At 42.2% G+C, this 23,947-nt stretch overlaps 1 protein-coding gene across 8 annotated transcripts in view; it reads right to left on the reverse strand.

Annotated features, from left to right (window-relative positions):
* MAP4K4 (mitogen-activated protein kinase kinase kinase kinase 4) overlaps positions 1–23,947 on the reverse strand; it is a 251,706-nt gene that overhangs the window by 91,011 nt on the left and 136,748 nt on the right. For all 8 annotated transcript variants that reach the window (XM_038398598.2, XM_038398590.2, XM_038398608.2 and 5 more), the window contains one exon: positions 5,609–5,734. In XM_038398598.2, coding sequence (XP_038254526.1) covers positions 5,609–5,734 — 126 coding nt within the window. The remainder of the gene's footprint in view (positions 1–5,608; positions 5,735–23,947) is intronic.

Consider the following 23,947-nt stretch of genomic DNA (forward strand, 5'->3'; position numbering starts at 1 on the left):
TATTGATTTTGCATGCACAGCTTCCTGAGGGTTTGTTACCCAAAGCAAACTCAAATGAAAACATTTAAACATTAAAATATTTTGTACTTGTCCAAGCACTAAAAACCAACTTCCCTCTGTTCATAGCATTCTTAGAGATTTCCAATATTTGATTTAGAAACTAACAGATTTAAGGTATGCTGATTCTAAAACATGTGCATGCCTGTCTTGCATCTCTCGCACTACTGAAAGCTAGATTCATTCCTAGGTACTACATGTTTTAACTAAACATAACTATATACACATGAAAAGTATCTTGCAAGACTCAATTTACTGTGTACTGTACAACAGTTAACTGTATTTTAAATACTTATCAGTTATCAGGGCACAGAATGAAAATGTTACCGTTAAGGGGAGAATAATGCAATGCAGATAGTGCTGATAATGCAGGTGGTTATGCTGTGGACATCCCACACGCATTAAAGAAAAGAGAAATCATACGTGTTGCTTTATTTTCAAGGCAACATTCTCTTGCTGCTCAGTATCTCTGCTTCAGTAGCAGGAAGTGTGTGTTACTATCCAGCTGGGAAAGGAAAAAGTTACTTATCACAGAATCATAGAAATGTAGGGCTTGAAAGGACCTTTAGAAGTCATCAAGTCCAGCCCCCTGTAAAAGTCATCAAGTCCAGCCCCCTGCACTGAGGTAGGATCATGTTTACGTAGACCATCCCTGGCACACGTTTGTCTAACCTGTTTTTAAAAACCTCCAATGATGGAGGTTCCACAACATCCCTTTGAAGCCTATTCCATACCTAAACTACCCTTATAGTTAGAAAGTTTTTCCTAACACCTAACCTAAATCTCCCTTGCTCCAGATCAGGGGTAGGCAACCTATGGCACAAGCTGATTTTCAGTGGCACTCACACTGCCCGGGTCCTGGCCACCGGTCCAGGGGGGCTCTGCATTTTAATTTAATTTTAAATGAAGCTTTTTACACATTTTAAAAACCTTATTTACTTTACATACAACAATAGTTTAATTATATATTATAGACTTTGTTGTTAAAGAGACCTTCTAAAAATATTAAAATGTATTACTTGAACGCGAAACCTTAAATTAGAGTGAATAAATGAAGACTCGGCACACCACTTCTGAAAGGTTGCCGACCCCTGCTCCACATTAAGCCCATTACTTCTTGTCCTACCTTCACTGCACATGATCACAGTCCTCTTTCAGCAGCCCTTATTATATTTAAAGACTGTTATCGTGGCCCCCATCAGTCTTCTTTTCTCAAAACTAAACATGCCCAGTTTTTTTAACCTTTACTCGTAGGTCAAGTTTTCTAAACCTTTTGTCATTTTTGTTGCTCTCCTCTGGACTCTCTTCAATTTGTTCACATCTTTCCTAAAGCGTGGTGCTGAGAATTGGACACTACGACAGCTGAGGCCTCACTAGCACTGAATAAAGCGGGACAATTACCTCCCATGTCCTACATACAACACTTCTATTAAAAACACCCCCAAAATTATTTTAGTCTTTTTTGCAACTGCTTCATATTGTTGACTTGTAATCAATTGATGATCTACTACGAATCCCAGATCCTTTTCAGGAGTCCTACCACCTAGCTAGTTATTCTCCATTTTGTAATTATGCATTTGATTTTTCCTTCCTAAGTGAAGTACTTTGCACTTGTCTTTATTGAATTTCAGATCAAGTCTCCAATTTGTCAAGGTTGTTTTGAATTCTAATCCTGTCCTCGAAAGTGCTTGCAAAGCCTCCCAGCTTGGTGTCATCTGCAAATTTTATAAGCAAGCTCTCCCCTCCATCTTTCAAGTCACTAATGAAAATATTGAATAGTACCGACCCTGGATTGACCGTGGGCACAATTAGATACGCCCTCCCAGTTTGCCAGCAAATCATTGATAACTAAGGCTGCAAGCCTGTCACGAAGTCACGGATTCCATGACTTTCTGCAACCTCCGTGAAATTCCGCAGCTGCAGTGGCCAGTGTGGCTGATCCCGTGGTCACCCCAGCAACTGGTTCCAGGGGACCGCTTGAGCAGTGGCCGGTGCAGCTGGCTCTGGGGACCACCTCAACAGCAAGGCCCCGGGGGCAGCCCAAATAGCCCCCATGCCCCCCGAACAGCAGGGCCCCGGGGCAGCTAATATTTAGTCAGGGGTGTTCATAGTAAAAGTCATGGGCAAGTCATGGGCTGTGAATTTTTTTTTTTATTATTATTATTGCCCATGACCTGTCCATGACTTTTAAAAGTCCACAACTAAAAATACTTGTGACTAAATCTTAGCCTTATTGATGACTACTCTGAGTACAGTCTTTCAGACAGTTGTTCACCAACCTTATAGTAATTTCATCTAGGGATTCTCAAACTTCATTGCACCACGACCCCCTTCTGACAACAAAAATTACTACATGACCCCAGGAGGGCGGACCAAAGCCCGAGTCCACCTGATTCTCACTGCCCTAGGTGAGGGTGCTGGAGCCAAAGCCAAAGACTGAGCCCCACTGCCCTGAGCCGGGAAAGGGTCAAAGCTGAAGACCAAGGACTTTAGCCCAAGCCAGGAGGCCTGTAAACTGAGCCCTGCCACCCAGGGCTGAATCCCTCAGGCTTTGGCTTCGGCCCCAGGTGGCGGTGCTTGGACTTCAGCCCTGAGCCCCAGCAAGTCTAAGCCAGCCCTGGCAAACTCCATTAAAATGAGGTTGCAACCCACTTTGAGGTCCTGATCCATAGTTTCAGAACCACTGATCTAGATGGCATTTCCCTAGTTTGCTTATGAGAATATCATGTGGGACAATGTCAAAGGCCTTACAAAAAACAATATATATTACAGCTACTGCTCCTCCTCCCCCGCCACAAATCCAGTAAAGGTTGGTTTGTCATTATTTGCTTTTGACAGATCCATGCTGGCTATTCCTTAAAACCCTGTTATCCTCCAAGTGCTCACCAACTGATTGTTTAATAATTAGTTCCAGTATCTTTTGAGGTATCAAAGTTAGGCTGACTGGGTCAATCCCCTATGTCCTCTTCGTTCCTCTTTTTAAAGATAGATACTATGTTTGCCCTTCTGCATTCTTTTGAGATCCCACTCGGCCTCCATGAGTTTTCAAAGATAATTGTCCGAAGATTGCTTCAGCTACTCCTAAAGTACCCTTGGATAAATTTCATCAGGTCCTGCTGTCTTGAATACATCTAACTTATCTAAATATTGTTTAACCTGTTATTTCCCTATTTTAGCTTTAGCTTGCGTTTCTTCCCCCCTTGTTGTTAATATTGTGTTGAGTATCTAGTCATCATTAACCTTTTTAGTGAGGACTGAAGCAAAACAGGTTTCTTGATATGATTAGTTATTAGCTCTCCTCTCCTATGTATAGGACTGTTAACCTATGCCCTGTTTTGCCTTTGTAACAACACTACAGGGGTATAGTGTTGATAGGTTTGAAATGCTATCAACTTGAAACATGCTAAGGAAAAGTAGAAAACAAATATGAGGGATATTAGGCATTTATGGAGTGTAAGGCCTAGTGTGATGTTTGATTTTTAGTTATCCAAAGTAGACCTCAGGACTTAATCACAGCTCATAAAGTTGTGCCTTCTCATTCTGAATACAAACAAGTTGACAGCAGAAAAACAGGTACACTGCATGCCTGCAAAGTTACCTTGATATAGCAGGACAGTTGGGGGCTTTTGTAATATTTTGTAACATAGTAACTAGGCATCTAGACTGCCTGATATATCTGATTTAGTAAAAAACTGACACAAATTGCTGATGTCAGTGATCAGAATTATGGGTATCTGGAATATCACATAAATAATGGGCAGAAATAAAGGTTATGATGATCACAGAAAGGGTCAAATATGGGCATGTATCTGAAAGGTCACAAAGGATGGGTATAAAAGATCTGACTTTGTTCCCTAAATTTTGGGTGTATCAGGTTCCTGAAACAGTAGCAACTGGTTCATGACCTGCTTTCTTTTGATGTACTCCACTGATTGAATTCTTCCGGATTTGTTTTACATAATGTTTAAGGATATGTGAATATGATATCCATCCTAAAACCTATTTCTCTGTATGTGTTATGCTGTTTGGTTATATTAATGAGCCGACATATTTGGATGTTAAGTAAAGCTTATGTTTATATTTATCATCTCTGTTGTCTGTCACATCAATCCAGAAACGAACAACAAAATTCTGTGTAGCCCCCTGAAAGGGAAGAACCTGTGCTAACGAATTAACAATCCTAGTATACACACTAGCAATAATTGATCAGGCTACAGGACCTCCACTTTACTTCATCTTTCTCTTGCTCCTAATGTATTTAAAAGAACCTTTTAGGTTCCTTGCTAGGTGTAACTCATTTTTTTCTTCTTCTCCTCTCCCTCTTCTTCAAGCCCTTCTGATTTTTTCCCTACATGCTTGTTATATCCTTTGTACTCCTCCTTAGCAATTTGTCCATGTTTCCATTTTTTTTTTTTAATAGGATTCCTTTTTGACTTTCAGGTCATTAAAGAGCTGCTGATGGAGTCATATTGACCTTATTATTCTTCTCATTTTTCCTTTGCAACAGGATAGTTCGCAGTTGTGCCTTTAATATTGTCTCTGACAAACTGGCAGTTATCCTGAACTTTTTTCCCTTAGATTTTCTTTCCATGGGTCTTTACCTATCAGTTCTCTGAGTTTGTTCAAGTCTGCTTTTTTGAAGTCCACTGTACTTATTCGGCTGCTCTCAGTCCTTCCTTTCCTTAGAATCATGAAATCTGCTATTCCACAGTTGCTTTCATCCAAATTGCCTTCCACCTTCATATTCATTACCAGTTCCTCCCTGTTGACCAGAATCAAGTAAAAACAGCTGTGCCCGGGTTACTTCCTCCACTTTCTGAAACAAAAGGTTGTCCCCAATACATTTCAAGAACCTACCAGAAATTTTGTGTTTTGCCATATTACTTTTCTAACAGTTGTCTGGATAGTTTAAGTTCTCCATTATTACCAGGTTTTATGTTTTAAATATTTCTGATATTTGTTCTAAGAATGCCTCATTCACCTCCTCTTCCTGATTTGGTGGTCTAAGTAAACCCCTACCAGGATGCCACCCCTATTTTTTTTTTGTTACCCCTTTATCTTTACCAAGATACTTTCAACTGGTCTACTTCTCACCTCCTTTTGGACCTCAGCACAAGTGCATATATTCTTCGTGTACAATGCAACACTTCCCCCTTTTATCCTGCCTGTCCTTGCTGAACAAGGTATACCCCTCTATACCAATTATCCAGTCATGAGACTTATCCCATCAAGTCTCTGTGACACCAAGTCATTATTTAGCTTACGTTCTAAGGCTTTCAGGTCTTCCTGTATATTCTGCCTACTCCTTGTGTACAGACATCTAAGATTTTCATGGTGAATTAAACATTACATAGCAAATTAAACATTAATAGCACATTTTAGCTTGATTTTCTTGTTAAGGCTGCACAATCAGCCTGTATGATTTATAATAAAATAACCTTCATAAAACACATTTCATTAATGTTGCTCTCCCAATATGATCTTTCTGTTGTCCTCAAATTATAACCAAAGGGGAAAAGCCTATGAGCATGCTTGGGAAACATCAGCTTACCCACAATTGGTCATCATGTCCTGGGGGACTTTTCTTAATGAAAGCACCGTAATAAGTTGCAATGTTTCTATGATGCGAATATTTCTTTAGCATATTTATCTCCAGTTTGATTTCTTCTTCTTCATCCTTTGGAACAAAACAAAAAACACATATTTTATATGACAAATACATTATTTATCTCCTGTATCACATGCATGGATGGATATAACAGAAAGTTCAATTTATATCAGAAGCATGATCAACAAACACAATCTGGCTTCATGCCACAGAACTTCAGTGCTTATTGGGAAAATTATCTGAAACAAATATTTATTCTCCAGAACTTCAGTAATACTGAAAGGAAATAAATGACTGAAAAGCTCTACACATAACTAATTCCAATTCCATGAAAGATTCCTAGAAGTAGTGTTTTGAAATAAGAGTGTTTTGGAAAGACCAGAAGGGTTCACTTATCAAAAGTAATGGTAAGTAGGACAGTATCTCTCTTCAAAGTTATTATAAGCATAGAATTTATAAAAAACAAAACAAAAAAACTTGCTGACAAGCCTTCTAACATGACTCGCAGAAGGCAATTAAAAACCAGAATGGATCCAAAAAAAACCCACCCTGAATTGGTGGGGTGGGGGGGATTTTCCCCTTCTTGAAACATTTTTAAAGTTGAAAAAAAATTGACCAGTTATATTAAAATGCCACAGTCACTGAGCTGAACAGGTTTCCACAGTTGAAGTGTGCTTTCAGGAGTGGGTTGGATGGAAGCCCACCTTTTGCAAAGAGCAGCAGACAGAGTGGGTCTGCATCAGGAAGACAACTTGGGAACTGAGGAAGCTGTCTTACTTATGTGAATGAGTCATTTGCACTGCTCATTAGAGTTCGCTCCTGCTCCATATGGCCATAGAGGAAGAGCAAGTGCATCAGGAAGAGCAAGGCTGGGAGTCCAGCATGTAAACAGGATACTGTACACAAAGACAGAGGAAGGGGTTTCACTCCCTTGGTCAAGCATTCCTGCACAGGCGAAGAAAGGCATCTGGTTTTCTCCAGACCCAAACTGAGCACAATAAGCGGTTTTCTGCAACAGATAACAGTACACTCAGCAAATCATTGATTTTTTTTGGTTCGGTGACTGAACCACCGCCCCCACCCAAAATGTATTTTATTTGAAACCAAAACTAAATGTTTTTCATTTTTTTGTGAAACAAAACACTAAAAACATTTGGTTGGGGTAAATGAATATTTTGAATATTGTTTCAAAGAAACATTTAAAAAAAATCTGATTTGAAACCAAGTGTCAAACGGGCTCATTTTGACATTTCCAAAATTTGTTTTCAAGGTTTTCCCTCCCACAAAACATATTCAAACTGAATTCAGCCCAAATTTACAAATAGTTTGGTTCTCCAAAAATGCATTTCCAGGAAAAATGCCACACATGTAATCCAGCTCTACACATAACGCCTTAGAGGCAGCTCGAACCTGGGGGCTGGAAAGGGTTTAAAGAACAGGTAGGGTGCATGATGTGGGAGGAGTAGGGTGGCTTTGGGAGTGAGATACAGAACACATGCAGGGGCGAAAGTAACTTAAGGGACTTACTGGTACACAGGGTTCCCAGGGGGGCAGGGAGGGGGAGGTCAACCAGAATGGGCTGGGCTGGAGCCAGACTCCCCCAGCCAGCTCTTCAGTCCTGCTTAGCCCACCGGGCAGCGATTTAAAGGGCCCGGGGCTCACCACCGTTGCCGCTACCGCTACCCCCCGGGGCTCCGGCTGCTGAGCATGGTAGGCCCCTGGCCCTTTAAATTGACACTGGAGCCCCAGGGTAGCGGCAGCGGCTGGTAGCCCCGGGGCTCCAGTGGTGATTTAAAGGGCCCAGGGCTCACGGCCACCACCGCTACCATCAGGCTCCGGCAGTGATTTAAAGGGCCTGGGGCTCTGGCTGCTGGCGCGGTAGCAATGGCCAGGAGCCCTGGGCCCTTTAAATCACCACTGGAGCCCAACGGTAGCAGTGGTGGCTGGGAGCCCTGGGGCTCCGGTAGTGATTTAAAGGTCATGGGGCTCCAGCTGCTGCCGGGAGCCCCTGGCCCTTTTAAATTGTTGGGCCCTGGGGAAGCCGCCCCTTTTGATCCCCCTCATCAGCGGCTCTGCCAGTACGGTCTGGTCAGCTGTGTACTGGCTTTTACCGGTGCTGTACTGGACTGGCTTATTTTCACCTCTGAACACTTGGCTGGAGGCAGTATGGGTGGAGGCAGTATGGCTGTCTACAGAGGGAAATGTTAAGAAGGAAGAGTAGGCAGGAAACCTACTAGTGAGGAGAAACAGCTCCTATCCTATACTCCTATCCTAACCAACAATCACCCTGGAGTTCTTTTAATAGACCGGGGTGGCCAAACTTCAGCTCTTTTACAGTTAAAGTGCAGCTTGCGGAGCCTCCCCATTGCCCCCTCCATTCTCCGCCCAGACAATGGGAGGCGGGGGGACGAGAGGGCTTTTGCCCTGAGGCAGGAGGTGAGACTAGGCGCTTCTGCCAGAGACAACTGGTGCCTACTGGGGGGAGGGTGTGCACAATTTAAAGGCTCCCACCCAACAGTTTGAATCATGCCCCCACCAGGCATGCCCCCCTCTTACCCTCAGCGGCCCCCTCCCTGCAGCTCCCACCTGTTTGCCACTGGCTCTCCCCCCCCCCCCCCCACAGCTCCCAGCTTGCTGGCTCCAGCAGCTGTTGTGCAGAAAGGGGGCCTGGTGGCACCATGTGACCGTGCGGGGCCAGCAAACCCTAGCAAAAATCTGAGGGGGCACATCGGGTTACATGTCCCCCCACACACATTGCCTCTGGCTTCTGCCCATGTGGGAGGAGAGTCTCAGGGCTTCAGCTTCACGGAATGCACCTGCCAGAGCTCGGGGCTTTGCAGGAGTGGGGCTGAAGCCCCAAGGCTGGGCAGGCACCTCCCACAGGGCTGAAGCTGCAAGCCTCCCCTGAAGGGCTGAAGCCCCTAACCCAAACACCCTGCAGTGGGGATGAGGCCATGCGCCCCAGCAGGCTCTTGAACTTCTGAAGATTGGTACATGTGGCTGGGAGGGTCAGTAAGTTTGGCCACCCCGTAATAGAACAAGACAATGGGTGGCCTAGCTTTGTTGGTCTCAATCACTTTGCATTCTATTACACCTCAAATTTACAGGTGTAAATTTGAAGGACACATGTAATGAGAAACTAAAGTCTCAGTTCTACCGGAGGGCAAGCTAAGCAACAGCCCAGCAAAACTGTTGATTCTTCCACAGTATCAGCAACTGATATGGGGAAATTCTAATCAGTAAATTTCTTTGCAATCTGTAAAATGCCTAATAGTAAAGTATACTATTCACAACATGTGCAGGTGTCAGGTAACAGAACACTAGCTGTATATTAACCACACTGCTTTAAGCTTTTTTCTGAGCATAAAAGGAACAATCACTGCTCAAAACAAAAAGTAATTACTTTACAAATAAACGTTGTCCTCCATATTAGTCTATTTTCATTATTAATCTGCGGAACCCCAAATCCACCACAATTAACCTGTTCTTATCTTTTCATTAAGTTTTCTTTTTTTAAACATGTTTTGTAAGTGCTGGATATGTTTAAACATTGTATAAAATATAAAAATGATATGGTGAATCAGAGTCCTCTGTAAACATTGTTCCTGAGAAAGAACAATCATTTAATCATTTCTAACTATGAGGCATGATGTTTGAAGTAACTGGACTCATCTGCTATTTGGAGTGACTTCTGATACATCTTTCCTACTCTTTTGTTGAATCCACAAAAACACAACAAACCTTGAAATACAATGGCCAGGCCAGGCTGAAGGCTGGTCACACATATTTATGGTCATAGGCAAAAAGACTTTGCTTACAAAGGATATATTTCTCAAAAACAGTATTTCAAAAGACGCCTAAGTCTTTTGGGAGTGCAGGTCTCAGTCCTGCTCACAATGATTTTAACAGGAACAGGACTGGCCCCACAGAGCTATGGTCGGGGTTTCCGTTCAGTCTAGTAGCTTTTAGGAGTAAATCTAGTGACATTTTAGAGTGACAAAAGGAAGGTTGATAAAACTGGATAAATCTAGCAGAGTGCAGGCAGACAATGCACTATCAGTTATCTCATTCCCATGCAGTTGTGTCAATGCACTTCAGTCTCTGACCAGCAGCAGCCCTGCTTTTCCATGTCTGGGCCTCTTTCTTAATAACCACCACCAATCATAATGCAATACCACCAACTGTTAGACTAGTTTCCAAGGGACACTTGTCCACATCCCAAAAGAAAGACCATACCACATGGTTTCCATCAAATTTGAACTCTGGATTACAGAGGTGAACGACTCTGGTGCTCTTAGTATCACCAACTCTTTAAAGAGGACTCAATTTTTCCCCACACTTAAATCAATAACCTTGTATGCCATTAAATTATTTCTTTTTTGGTGAGTTCGTTGTTCGAACTGATTCTTTATACTCAGACTAGCGCCCCCTAGTTACTTGAGATAGATTTAATAATTTTATTAAGATAATGTTGAAGTAAAAAGAAAACGGTACAGAGTTTAGGCATAGAAGTTTCTAGTTATCAGGGAATAAGGTACATATTAACAGGGGGTGTTAAGTTCAGTTTAGGAGCGGGTGGCATAAGGAATACATAATCTGCAATCTCCCCGATTGGGGGTAAAAGTTTAATGGGTCAAAGTACAGACATTGAGATATGGGGGTATGTTGTCCATATAACGGCTATGTTCAGGTGTGGATTATAATGAGCAGATACAATGATGAGGATGGATCCACCCTCATTTGGTGGGATTTAATGTTCAGTGAGTTTATGGTTCCAGTTCATATGGTCCAACGAAAAAAAGTCTCTCAGTCCCTTTCCCATAGTTGATGCACGATGTTGTACTGGCTCACACCTCCTGGTACTTTACCCTGGTCCGGTTTACACTTCAGGGTTTCCATGTACAAAGAGTGGATGGCCGCCTTCAGGGTCCTCTCCAGCATGCCCCTGGCACTCGGGGTGACGATGGTGTTGTCGTCAGACCTGATCTGCGGCACCAGGACTCCCAGCTCCTGGTGCTCCTCGCACCACTCCCAGCGGCAGCCGATGCACTTCCCCAGGCGATGCGTGGCATTGTGAGCGTGGGACCACAGCAAAGCAATGTCGCGACCGTCCCGTCCAAATTCGCCATCCAGAGAACCGCTCAGGAATCCGGCGGTGTCTTGGTTGGAGGGGGCTCTGCCGATGAGCTTCTTTGTTGCATCATGGAGGGCATTTGCTGCGATGTTCCTTACCATGGCGTCGGGACACGTCAGCAGGCGGAAGACGTGGGTGATCACCGCGATGTCACACAGGTCACCCATTTCTATATAGGCAGCTCAACCTAGCAACTTAGGAATTTGTGACTTTGGTCTTTAAAGCGGACAACCAAGTTACTCTAATCTTCCATTACATTTCATAATCCTTTGTCTACTAATTAATTAACTAACTAATTACACATACAAAAGAGAAAAAAGCAAATGACAATGAAAGATAATAAAAGGTATGGAGTCACTAAGTTACGGTAAAGTAGTTCAGCAAGCGTAAGTCTGAAAGATATCCCCCACCCACACACACATACCCCTTCCTGTACCCATTGCTCCTCAGCTGCAGGGGGAGGGATCTCTGCACAGGGATCTGCTCCCCCATCCACCTAACCACCATACATCCAGACCCCCTCATACCCAGACCTTCCCATCAATCCTCAACCCTTGCACTCAGAACTCCACTCCCCTTGCACGTGGACCACCTCGAGGAGCAACCCACACTGCCACCCCACCAAGCCTCAATAAGTCACACCTGGATCCCCACCCCACTGAGCCCCACTTCTCCAATATCTGGACAATCCCTGAGCCCTTCACACTCAAACCCCCCTGCTGAGCTCCATCCCCCACACATTCAGACCCCCTCCCCCCGCAACCGAGTCCCAACCACGTTCACCTGGACCCCCCTGCAGAGTCCCATTACCGTTGCACCCAGAACGCCCTAACAAGCCGCCTGCACCCAGATTGCCCCACACAGAACCCTCTCAACCCATACCTGGATCTCCCACACACACTAAGCTCCTCCACACTTGGATCCTGCCTTGCTGAGCCTGCCTGCCCACAGTTGGTGCACCTGGCACGGAGGGACAGGGCCCTGGGGTGTTTCTGCAGCAGGCCCAGTCCATGCGTTGTGTCAAGGTTGGGTGTAGCCTCACCACTGAGTCTGTGTCTGGGGTGGGGGGAGCTGTACAGTGATCTCCCATCTCTGTGCAGCCCGTGGCCTGTCCTCCCCAATGTCATGCTGGAGCCTCTGCATTTATTTGGCAAATAAAATTTGCAGAATATTAAAATATTGTGCGCAGTTTTTTGTTTTTTTTTTTAAGTTTTGGCACAGAATGCCCTCAGGAGTAGAATAAAAACTATCAAGTACTATTTAAGGCAAAAAATACATAACCATTTAACTATATTTGCTCACTTGAATCTTAATTCTGAGCATTAAAATTTTTTTAACCCAAGGATTAATGCCTTTAGGTTTAAATAATTCTTTGGCTGCAAGTACAGTAAAACCTGCCCTCAGAGACCACCTGTAAAGAGAGACCACTGTCACGAGCACCTACTTGCAGAGGCCACAGAACACCTCCGCTCTCTGGTCTGCAAACCTTTGAAGCGAGACCACCTCTTGCAAGAGACCCCTTTTGCTCATTCCATGAATGGTCACTCTTGGCAGGTTTTACTGTAGTACATACTTAGACCTCAATACTGCAGGTGGTTACAATGTGTAAGCATTTGCTGGATTGGGGCCTTAGACTGTAAGCTCTACAAGGCAGGGACTGCATATGTTTGAACAATGCCGAGTAGGAAAATGGGACTAAGGTCTCGAGGCGCCATGGCAAGACAAATAATAAGAAAAAGGTGTGGTCTCATCAGCAGAGCTAGTTGCTAATTTTCTGACTACATGTTTAATCAAAAAATGCTGATCTGTCACAAGTGAAATTGTCCATGGGAAAGGATCACTTTTGACGAATCTCCCAATGACAAAACTTCTTGGAAAAAAAGTTTAGAGGCCGTCAAAACATTCCACTTTGACATTTTTGAAATGAAAAGTTCCATTTTCCCATTTAAAATCACTTTTCATTTTGAAATTTTAGTTTATTTATATTAAACAGGGTTAAAAATAAGGAAGTGCCAAAATCTAAGTGAAATGTTTTGATTGACATAATCCAAAAAGATTTTTTTTGGTTTAATCAATTCATGAAATTTTTTGAGATTGACTGTTTGTCACTATTTAGATGGGAAAAAATTTGGAAGTCTCTAAAGCTCTCGCAGAACAAGAAAACTATTTCCCACCCAGCACTACTCATTAATGCACACTTCACTGAAAGGATATTTTGTAACATGACTGGCAACATCTGCTCAGAAAAGACCCAGGGCTTGAACAGAAAGGTTGTTGTATGTTAGGATTAAGGTGCGTTGAAAGCTGGCACTCCAGACTATACTATATTCCTTGCACAGTTACTATTACTATTCTGTCAATTTCCAGAGACCACTGGTCACAAAGACAAAGAGTAAGTTTAAAATGACTGCAGAGAGAAAGTATCCCTCTCAGGAAGAAATACAAGGCTACATCCTATTCCTCTGAAGGCAGAGGCAGCTGGTAAACCCCACTTAGTGATTTTATGCAGCTGGCACCAATTACCACTGTAGGCCATTATCAGTGATACAAACTCTCAAAGAAACATTCTTTGTCTCTGCCTGCGATACCACTGCTCTAAGTGTTTTCACTTATACATTCACCAGCTGTTTGTGACAGAATGTCTGATTACTAGTAATTTTTGCAGTAAGCTATATTTTTGTAAGAGGTGCATGATTAAATCAAGTAGATTCCTCTCCAGTTTTCATTTAACTACAGATATTACTTTAATATTTTATGGCCATTTAGTACCTCTGGGAATTTCCAAATATAGTCATTCTAACAAAGGACCTTGCCTGTAAATTGATTAGTGGTTACAACAGTAGTTATGCTGAGATCCAACACAATACAATAATACCATTTCTCAAGATTTAAACTCATATTCATCACAAATGAGCTGTAGCTCACGAAAGCTTATGCTCTAATAAATTTGTTAGTCTCTAAGGTGCCACAAGTACTCCTTTTCTTTTTGCGAATACAGACTAACAGGGCTGCTACTCTGAAACAGAATTCAGACCTTTATCTGTAATAGCGCCATCTGGTGGCCACTGTATACCTTGCACTTGGAAATTACAAAAGTTTTTATTCCCTTCCCAACAGATACTCTGTGTGTTAAATGCATTATTAGCACACCCAATAGATATGTAACAGTACTTCTCACTAGTCACAAAGCAACACGATAACTAGCAAATGTAATTATTTAAATTAGCTATTTTTTAAGGGATGGTTTATCTGAACACAATGCAACTAGAATAAAACCCACCAAATGCAAGCAGCTAGAACAGATCAACATGAAGAACTACTACACTGGATAGCTAAACTCTGCAGGTTCAAAGATCTTTTCTAGAGGTATTTTCAGAATCAATACAAACATTTCTGCTTAACTTTTTTAAAAAAATAAACAAATAAAAGGTGAAGAAACCACCAGGTGCAATAAACACTTAGTGGACACAGTCTTCCAAAAACATTTATTGCAGTATGTGACTTCCTGAGCATCTTGCTAAGGCCCAGCATTGTGCAGCTGACCTAGAAGGCAGAGCTGCACAGCAATTACAGTTGCCTCAAAAACCATCCGTTGAGCTGTCCTATGTTATGATTCTATACTCCTAAAATAGGGGAAAAAAACAAAAATATTTTCAAAACATCCTGCATGTTATGGCAATACCTGGTCTATGAAGTGAATGATAAACCATATCCAGTCAGTCTTGCCCACAAACCAAAACTGCTTCAACATGTATCACTTGATATCATCATCACAGCAGCAGAATGGCAACGCATTGACCTAGTGTCCTGGACCGACTACACAAAATAAGAATGTTCTTGCTATGGCAAAACCAGCGCTTCACTGGAACTGGCCAGGACACCAGGATTATTCTTCACAACCATATGCCTGGGCTTTTTGCTTCAAGTTTCTATCAAATGGGTTAAAAATACACAGCTGCATTCAAAACAGAGGGAGCCTTTTCTACCCTTGGGACAGTGTTCTCTTTACTGTGTGTTGAGGGTGGAGTTCGAGGCAGCCATTGCAGAGCAAATGAGTTGAAAACTCCTGCTTTACATCCACAGCCTCACTGATCTCATTGCAAGTGAAAGGTAACTGGACAAGGGAGCATGACAGACGGCTATGGTTTTTAAAGGATTTTCAGCAATGCCTGAAGCAGCCTATGCAAGCAGCAATGTGTGAACACAGGCTGGAATCATTTGTATGAAAATAGGAGCCAAAACCACTTAAGACAATACTCATTTGTTGTCTACCTAAAAGGACTTCCTCCCCTAATCTCTATGTCTAGGATATTCCCTCTTTTATCTCATTCTGCCTCTGGCACCTTTGTTACTCACTGCATGACTTGTATTAAGGCCACAACTGAAAAAAGCTATGTAATGTTAGGGGTGCATTGCAACTGACCTTATTGAGACAAAGACACTACAGGTTTCAGAGTAGCAGCCGTGTTAGTCTGTATTCGCAAAAAGAAAAGGAGTACTCGTGGCACCTTAGAGACTAACAAATTTATTAGAGCATAAGCTTTCGTGAGCTACAGCTCACTTCATAGAAAGCAACCCCTTAGGGCAAACCCCTTCAAAATATTTCCCAGGTTTGTGCCCTGATTCTTGGTCATGGTTACTTAATGTTTTACTTCTCAAATGCATATTTATCTCATCTGTATAATGTAATAGTCCATCTTCATCACAGGTTTCAAAGTAGCAGCCATGTTAGTCTGTATTCGCAAAAAGAAAAGGAGTACTTGTGGCACCTTAGAGACTAACAAATTTATTTGAGCATAAGCTTTCGTGAGCTACAGAATGCAGCCAATGAAGTGAGCTATAGCTCACGAAAGCTTATGCTCAAATAAATTTGTTAGTCTCTAAGGTGCCACAAGTACTCCTTTTCATCTTCGTCACATCTGTATTATTTACACATTAGATAAACTAGCCTTTAACTTTCTTGAGCTCCCACAAAATGTGGAGTGTTTAGTAGTCTTCTTACATTACCATGGCTTTACATCACTGTTACTTGTATTAAAAATATTTGTTTTTGCTCTAGAATCATATTTCAGATCTTCAGACCTACACGATTACAGGAAAATTCTAGCTACAGGATGTAAAAAACAAGACTGCAACACAAATGAAATTACTGATTTTCCTATATGGGGGATCCCTGACAAAAAGAGATGTGGTTGCCATAAAGAAAGATTTTCTTGTGCAAAAAAAAAAAAAAAAAAGTTAGGCAGCGTTTCTGTGCTCAGAGGAAGGCCGGCTTTGACGCAGAAGTAAGCTGGGAAGACTAAATACGTTAGCGTATATTGTTGTTTCATGTCACACAAAAAAACATATTAAAGAAAAAATTATGTGGAAAAGTGAAGCATTCATGTCAGGAAGTGAAAATGCTGCTGTAACCTTAGCTCTGGCTAGGGTTGCCAATTTCTTAATTGCATAAAACCGAACACCCTAGTCCTGTCCCTTCCCCGAGGCCCCACCCCTGCTCACTAGGAGCCACACCTGCTGCTGGCCGCTTCCGGGGCGCAGTGCAGTGCCAGGACAGGTAGGAACTAGCCTGCCTTAGACCCGCAGCACCGCCAACCAGACTTTTAACGGCCCGATCGACAGTGCTGACCGGTACCACCAGGGTCCCTTTTCAAGCGGGCGTTCCAGTTGAAAACCAGATGCCTGGCATCCCTAGCTCTGGCCCCCTGTACATGCATTATGATATTCTATAACTAAACAAGCAATTTAAAAATCATTTCCACAAGAAATCTGACTCATTCAGTGTTCAGGATATACACAGCGAACAAATCACACAGTGCTCAGGGAACAAGGTTAAATAGATATTTTTCTCCTTACTGTTCAAAGTATGGCTCAATGTATCATATGCTGTAGCCATCCAACTCATCCACTGAATGAAGCAATGGTTTGGCTTTACTCTTTACATTCCGGCTTTACTCACTACACAATCCTGCCTCATTCACCATCCAGCATCTGCCATGAATGAGGCAGAAACTATGAAAACCAAAAAAAAGTATGTGATCATGCAATCAAAGATAGTATCAGAATGCATACCATCAAAGAGGCAGATTTAAGGCTGTGTGGGCAAACTAACTTTGCCATTTTCTGTACTTTATTTAGTAGCCTTATTTTGGGGGAGGTGAGGTTGGAGGGGACAGGCTGAGAAGGTATGGAAATTTTGTAAAGAAAAATTAAAGTCCATCATGTGTAATTATTTGTTACACAGCAATGAAGGGGCTCTGTACTGCAATTCATGGAGCCACGTGAAATGCGAAACCCACTTGAATCCCAGGGTGCCGTCACTAATCTCTTGCTTCTCCTCCCCGCCAGCAGCATGACTGACTCATTGACTGTGCCAACACAGTCCTATACATGTTAGTTTCAGCACAACTGTGAGTGTTAAGGGGCTGGCAGCCATGGCACTGATATCGTGCAATTTTAGCAAATGTCATCTTCCCAATGACAATCCACTAACTTGAGTGTTTGCTGTGTAATTGGTGAGCCACATCTAGGGCTTACATGTCCATTCAGTCTCCATACCTAATCAATCCATGCTCTCTCTTTGCAGACTTCAGTATCCTTTGCATGCCAGCCATGATGGTTGGTGCACTTAGCCACTAACAAATACCAACCCTTTTCTCAAAGGCCACCAAATAGCCACTGGAGGACTTACAGAGAGATTGATTACTACTAACCTGAACTGACTTCAAAACCACAGACTGGAGGTAAAATAGCTTTTATCACATTGCTAACCACTTTGGCCATCCAGCTCCAAAAAGTCTGATCGGGCTTTAATTAAGCAAATACTCCTCATTAATATGTCTACACTAGCACTTTTGTCGGAAAAACTTTGGTCATTCTGGGGTATAAAAAAACCACACCCTTGACCGACATAAGTTACACCAACAGAAGTGCCGGCGCAGACAGCGCTATGTCAGCGGGACATGCTCTCCTGCCACCATAGCTATTGCCACTCATTTGCAGTGGTTTAATTATGCCAGCAGGAGAGCTCTCTCCCGTCGGCATAGAGCAACTACATAGGAGACTGTACAGCGGTGCAGTTGCATCGGTGCAGCCGTGCCACTGTAAGGTCTCCAATGCAGACATAGCCTAAAACGTTGCCAAAGCTCTGTTTCTCCTTTAAGTGTCTCAAAGTGCAACGGTAATGCTGACAAATGGGGAGCTATGTTAGAAAAATGGCTTTAAAAAATAAAAACACTTAAAACATTTTGTCTCTAACCTGGCAATCCACTTAAAGAGTAACACTTCACTTAACACACACTATGAAGAAACAAATTTAACACTTTTTTTTTTTTTTTAAAGAAGTCCTATTGAGATAAACTGCCAGACACAACAACGTCTAATACACTGCTAGCAAGTCTCCAAACATCTAGGCAACAGGTTGGTGTCGCTAACAGCCACATTTAATACCGACCTTCTCACACACCCTGGATTATAACCAAAGAGCAAAGTTTCACATACGGAGCCAAGCTGTAACCACCACAGGCTCCTTAGCCAAGGTCTAGTTTCAGACTATAAATAGCCTTATTCAACATAGGATTTCTTTAATGAAGCAGCCAGGATATGTAAATTATTAATAAAATGGACCTCAAAATCTGCACACCTCTCTACCAGCATGACTAAGGGACACAGTGAGTAAGTGTACTTACTAAGAGTCTTAACTTAAAAGTAATCTCAGCCCGTTTTTGGATGCTCTGGTCCAATATCACTCCAAATTTTGAGTTTTTGATTAAAAATTCAATTTTCAATAGCCCCTGGAAATGTCTAACATTTCATCAATATTTCCCCCTCCCGCCAAAAAAACCCCAAGCCCCACAGCAATCCCAAACATTCTTTAAAATTTCCATTACATTTTTTTACCTTTTTTTGACCACAAGCAGCATTTAGTAAGAACACTTCCTCCCAGATTATGTTGCAATAGCATCTATACGACTAGATTAGGGCTGGGGACACACCGTACAATAAGCACTATAAAAACGCATGGGAAGATGCCATCCTTGCCCCCAAGAGGCTACCATCCAAGAAATGGGTTAATGGCTGTGGTGTTGGAGAGGTTTAGTTTAGAAGGTGACGGCTATGCCTTTTGACTTCCTGTATGCTTTTGCACAGGACTGCAGGAAAGGACACTGTAGCTGTGCAGAAGCCCCTGACACTTTTCCTTGGGAGGAGTGTCTTTCATGGCAAAGGGTAAAAATTATCCTGCAACTGATGTCAGAACAGATCCACTGTTGGTGCCCTTTTATCTTCTTCTGTAGCCTGACTGAAGCCTCCTATCAAGAGACAAAAAGAAAAGGAGTACTTGTGGCACCTTAGAGACAAACAAATTTATTAGAGCATAAGCTTTCGTGAGCTACAGCTCACTTCATCGGATGCATGCTGTAGCTCACGAAAGCTTATGCTCTAATAAATTTGTTAGTCTCTAAGGTGCCACAAGTACTCCTTTTCTTTTTGCGAATACAAACTAACACGGCTGCTACTCTGAAACCTATCAAGAGACACTGAGAAAAAAGTTAAAGAGCTGAGTTAGTCTGTGTGAATGAACTATGTGGCAGAACGGAAGCAATTAGAAAAAAAGACAGGCTGAGAGCAGCTCTGCTGGAGCAAAGATTTCTGCTCCAATTGCTTGTTCTCATAAGAAAAAGGATTCACGTACGTAACCCTGAAGGTTACAGAAGCAGGAAGGAATAGATCTTCTAGGCTCAGCAGACTGTATTTTATCTTTAGAGCCTGTTTGTACTTGGAAAATTAACCATTAAAAGGAAATACCATTATAGAATGATTTACAACTGAGTGACAAGATGATTACTCTATCAGTCTAGTATAATTATTAGACCTAATCACTCAAGTTATAATTTACCCTCAGACAATCAAGTCACTTGATTCACTGCTAACATTTTCTTCAGCATATACTAAGTGCTGCTCACGCAGACAAGACACACACTATCTCAGTCAGTGACCATAAATGTGGCCATCAGAGAAACGCATTCAGGGATGACAGTCCATGTCAAGTTTAACCTTATGTTTGTGCAAACCCATCAGCATGGTGGACGACAAGAACAGTGCTTAAGAGGTTTTTATCCTGTGCCAGACTGAGAACAGCCGGTAAGGTAGGTACATGAGTATGTATGTGTGTGCCTGCCTGTTAAATATATAAATTGGTTGTTAAGGTTTTGCTTTTGTTCGGTACATCTATACTGCTAGATATGTATTCTGGCTGTGTACTTTAGTGTACAAGTAAATGTGTTTGGCATTTCTCCATCATGTACAAAATCATTTTCATACAGCTGCCAGCAAAAAAGAACTATATTCTTGGACCAGATGTTTTTGGTATCAGTGTTGCCAAGCATGCATGGAAACCTCACAGCTGAGTTGCTTTGGGAGAGTGAATTAACAATGAACAGAGTCACAAAATGCGAGTGTCCATCCATCAGACATGACGTCACAGCCCTGTTAGAGGCAAGAGAGCTGAAGACAGCCAGCTAATTACTGTACCTGTTTGAGAACAATTACTCTTCCCCTCCTGTGAATAGAAATAAAGCCAGCAAATATTTCTAGAAACATTATACCTCCACAGCTTTTTATAGCCCTAGTTGAGCAGTTGACAAGGAGGCTGTGATTAACAGCTAAGCAAATAAGTCTGGAGAACGTATAAACAGACCCTATATCAAAACACAAGTTTGTTTTCATCACCGGGCTGTGAACAGGCTTCCATTTATAAAACAATGTGTTCTAGTTGAAAATCAGAGCTGCTGTGGCATTTCACTGCCCCACTAAAAACTAACAGGAGAAAAAACCAGAGCTGCCAGGGCAAATTGCTCCTCAATCCACATCCTGATGAACAGAAAAGATGGAGCCTGAGAAAGAAAGGCTTTGTGGTGAAGATGCTGGCCCAGGGATTGGGAGATCTAGGTTCAATTCCCAGCTCTGCTCACAGACTTCCTGTGAGACTCCAGGCAAGTCACTTCAGCTCTCTAACTCAGTTCTGAAAATTGGATCATAACTTCCCTCCTCCCAGCATTTGTCCTCTGGATTGTAAGCAATTTGGGACGGGGACGCTCTCTTACAATATGTTTGTACAGCATCTAATGCACTGAGGCCTCTAGATGATACTGTAATACAAACAAACTATAACACTGCTCTTTGCGATGGTGGACTCAGTTTTATATCCAGTTAGCAACAAAGTGACATAACGGGGGGGGGGGGTCGGGGGGAAGGGGAGGAAGACTACTCACCTGCAATAGAATTGAAATTAGGTTCACCAGCCCATCAGTAGAGAAACTCATTGACTCATCCCACTCTAAACAAACCATGAAACTATGGCAGAATGTTGAAAAACCAGACTATCCTACACTGTCCAAAATAAAAAAGGCCAAGACATAAAACTTGATCCATGTCATGATTCTTGTATATTTGGGTGCTACTTCTGACAGCACAAGAGGGGGAAAAAGTTGAGTCTACTAGAAACTGTTTTGGTCTTTCCCTTCTTCTCTAAGAAAGATAGCTCAGGCTAAAATGAGTCCCAGGAGCCTGCTGTTATACATCACACCCACAGACACTGTCCTAGCCTGTAAGTGTCAGAACATGATCATTTATAGCTCAGCTGCCTCCTGTTCCCCATCTGACTGAAAACATATGCACATATTTGCACAGTCACTTCCCAAGCAGACTGTTTTATGCTTTCAACGGCAGCATTATTGTTTTTCAAATGAAGTCACAAAATAGATGGCCTTCCCATTTTCTCAGTTAAAAATTATACTCAGCAGCTTGACTGTAAAATAAATGCACATGTAATGTGTTTTACTGAAATCCTCCTAGACAGAAATAATCTGATCTCTCTTGGAAAGAAGAGCATTTCAGTTTCCTAGCCTCCAGTGGCTACAGCATCTTCTGTGCCAATCACAGCTCCAGCCAGTTTAGCCCAGCCAATCAGCAAGCATCTGCAGAATAACAGCAGTTAAATCTAACGTCTGAGTATGGCTTCATTTAAGCACTATTCAAATGTTACATGTGCAAAATGGGAAGCCACTCTCTTCTGCATAAACAGTTTCTTTCTCAAGCCGTTTACAGAAGTAATACTATCACCCCAGGGTCTCATGGGAAGATGATTCATACGCAGGAAAAGCACTATAACTGCATGCTCAGCCTACTCAACCTAACAACTATTACTACTTTTACTGTCCTAGCCCAATAATATGACAAAGTCTCAGATTGCAAAACCTTTAATTATTTTGAAAGAAACACACACACAGTGGACCCAATTCACCTCTCACTTATATCAGATAGCACTAAAATAGCTTCATTGACTAAGATGGAGAGAAACTCTATTTACACCAGTGGAACTGAAAGGACAACCAATCCCAGTGGATCTGAACAGATGGCTATATTCAGGACTCCATGCAGACCTCATGCTTTGGGGAGTGGGATTCATTAAAGGAGAATACATTTCATGCATTTAAAAATGAGCCGTATCACGAAGGGACCAACTGAAGCAAGCATGCCAGTCACACAGAGAGGGTTAGAACCTTGAGGTTGGCTTGGAAAGTTTGTCAAGCAGCATGCCAAATGCAGACGTCCCCAGAAGTTTTGAATAAGTCCCTCACGCAGGAATAAGATCTCTTTTAGCCGGAGAGAGGAAATAAAGTGAAAGTCCATGCATGCTGAAGGTCAGCTTCTGCGAGCTTTGAAATATCTGAACAATGCCAATCACTACTGGCGTTCCTACTCCCACGCAACAGAAGAAGGAAACCCTATAATGTACACAAGATTGTTTTCTGGGAGGTTCTGGGTTCAGTTTATGTGCATTTGCCTTTATGCCAACCCATTAGAACAAGAGAAGATAAAAAGGGAAAGGAAGACGAGAGAGGGTATTATAAAGGAAGGAAAACCTAATAAAGGAGGCAGAACTTATGGTCCTCTTTGGGATAATGGATAGAAGCTTTCATAATCCATTCCAAGTCGAGTCCCAAGTAGCTGGACATTTCTGCCAAAATGATCAAGAGCTAGTGAGTTAATGTTGTCTTAACTGTGGTGTGCTAACTTTGAAACAGAGATAAATGTAAGAAGTCCAGAATTCTTAGGACTAAATGTTGAGCTTCCTAAACAAACCCAATCATATTATTATGGTGTATACTATATATAAAGTACAAAGCACAAAACACTGTGGGATAAAAGGTATAATGTAAACAGGCAATATATAAATGCTTCCCACAAAAAAATTAAGAACAAGTAAGGTTGGCCAAGAGCAAGACCCATCCCCCACACAAACCCTTTTAAAAGTAAGATGTCTAGTAAAGGTAGCCTTTAATTTAACCCCCTATCAGTTTGCAACACACTGCCCACTTTCACTGATTGACTCTCTCCCTCTGTAAATGTCTCATACACCTCCAGTACAGAGTAATGCAATACATACATCATATTCCTCACATCTACACTAGAACACAAACTTCGATTATGACCGCAGCAGCAGGAGCATGCATGCCTGTTAGACATACGTGCACTGGTGAACTATATGATGTAGGTTTTTTTCCTAGAGGAAAATATGGGAGCATTCAAAAAACAATCAGTCACTGCCTACCAAGTACTCTTTGCATGCCTCATATCTGGAAGAAAAACCTCACCCTATTTTACATTCCCAGTATAAAAAGACACTACAAGGCAAAGCAATAAAAAACATGAAACTAAATTCTCCACCAAGAAAGTAGCTGAGAAAACCACCACCAACAGTAAAAGTTGAAAGTAGTGTAACCTACTGGTTGATAAGTGTTACAGGTCCCTCCTTCTGTACTTGGTCCACAGAGGATATGGGTTTTTTATAGCTCCCAAAAACAGAGCCTGGATCTTTCACTCATGCTGTCAACACTCAGGCTTTTAGCTCCTGAGGTCCCCAGTTCTCTTGGTGTCAGCCAAGATGGCGGTCGTCACATAAGTGACTCTAGCTAGCAAGTTATCCCCAGGGGAAAAAGCACCAAATGGTTTCTATGAATGATCCTAGATTTGGCACAGAGTCTGACAGTCATCAATCCACCATGAGTGGTTCTTATCTAAAGCCTTACCAACACAACAATATACTTCAAGACAACTGTGGAAACCACACAGTGAGTTAAGCAGAA

This window comes from Dermochelys coriacea, chromosome 1 (genome assembly GCF_009764565.3).
Source record: "Dermochelys coriacea isolate rDerCor1 chromosome 1, rDerCor1.pri.v4, whole genome shotgun sequence".
In the NCBI taxonomy this organism is placed as follows: Eukaryota; Metazoa; Chordata; order Testudines; family Dermochelyidae; genus Dermochelys; species Dermochelys coriacea.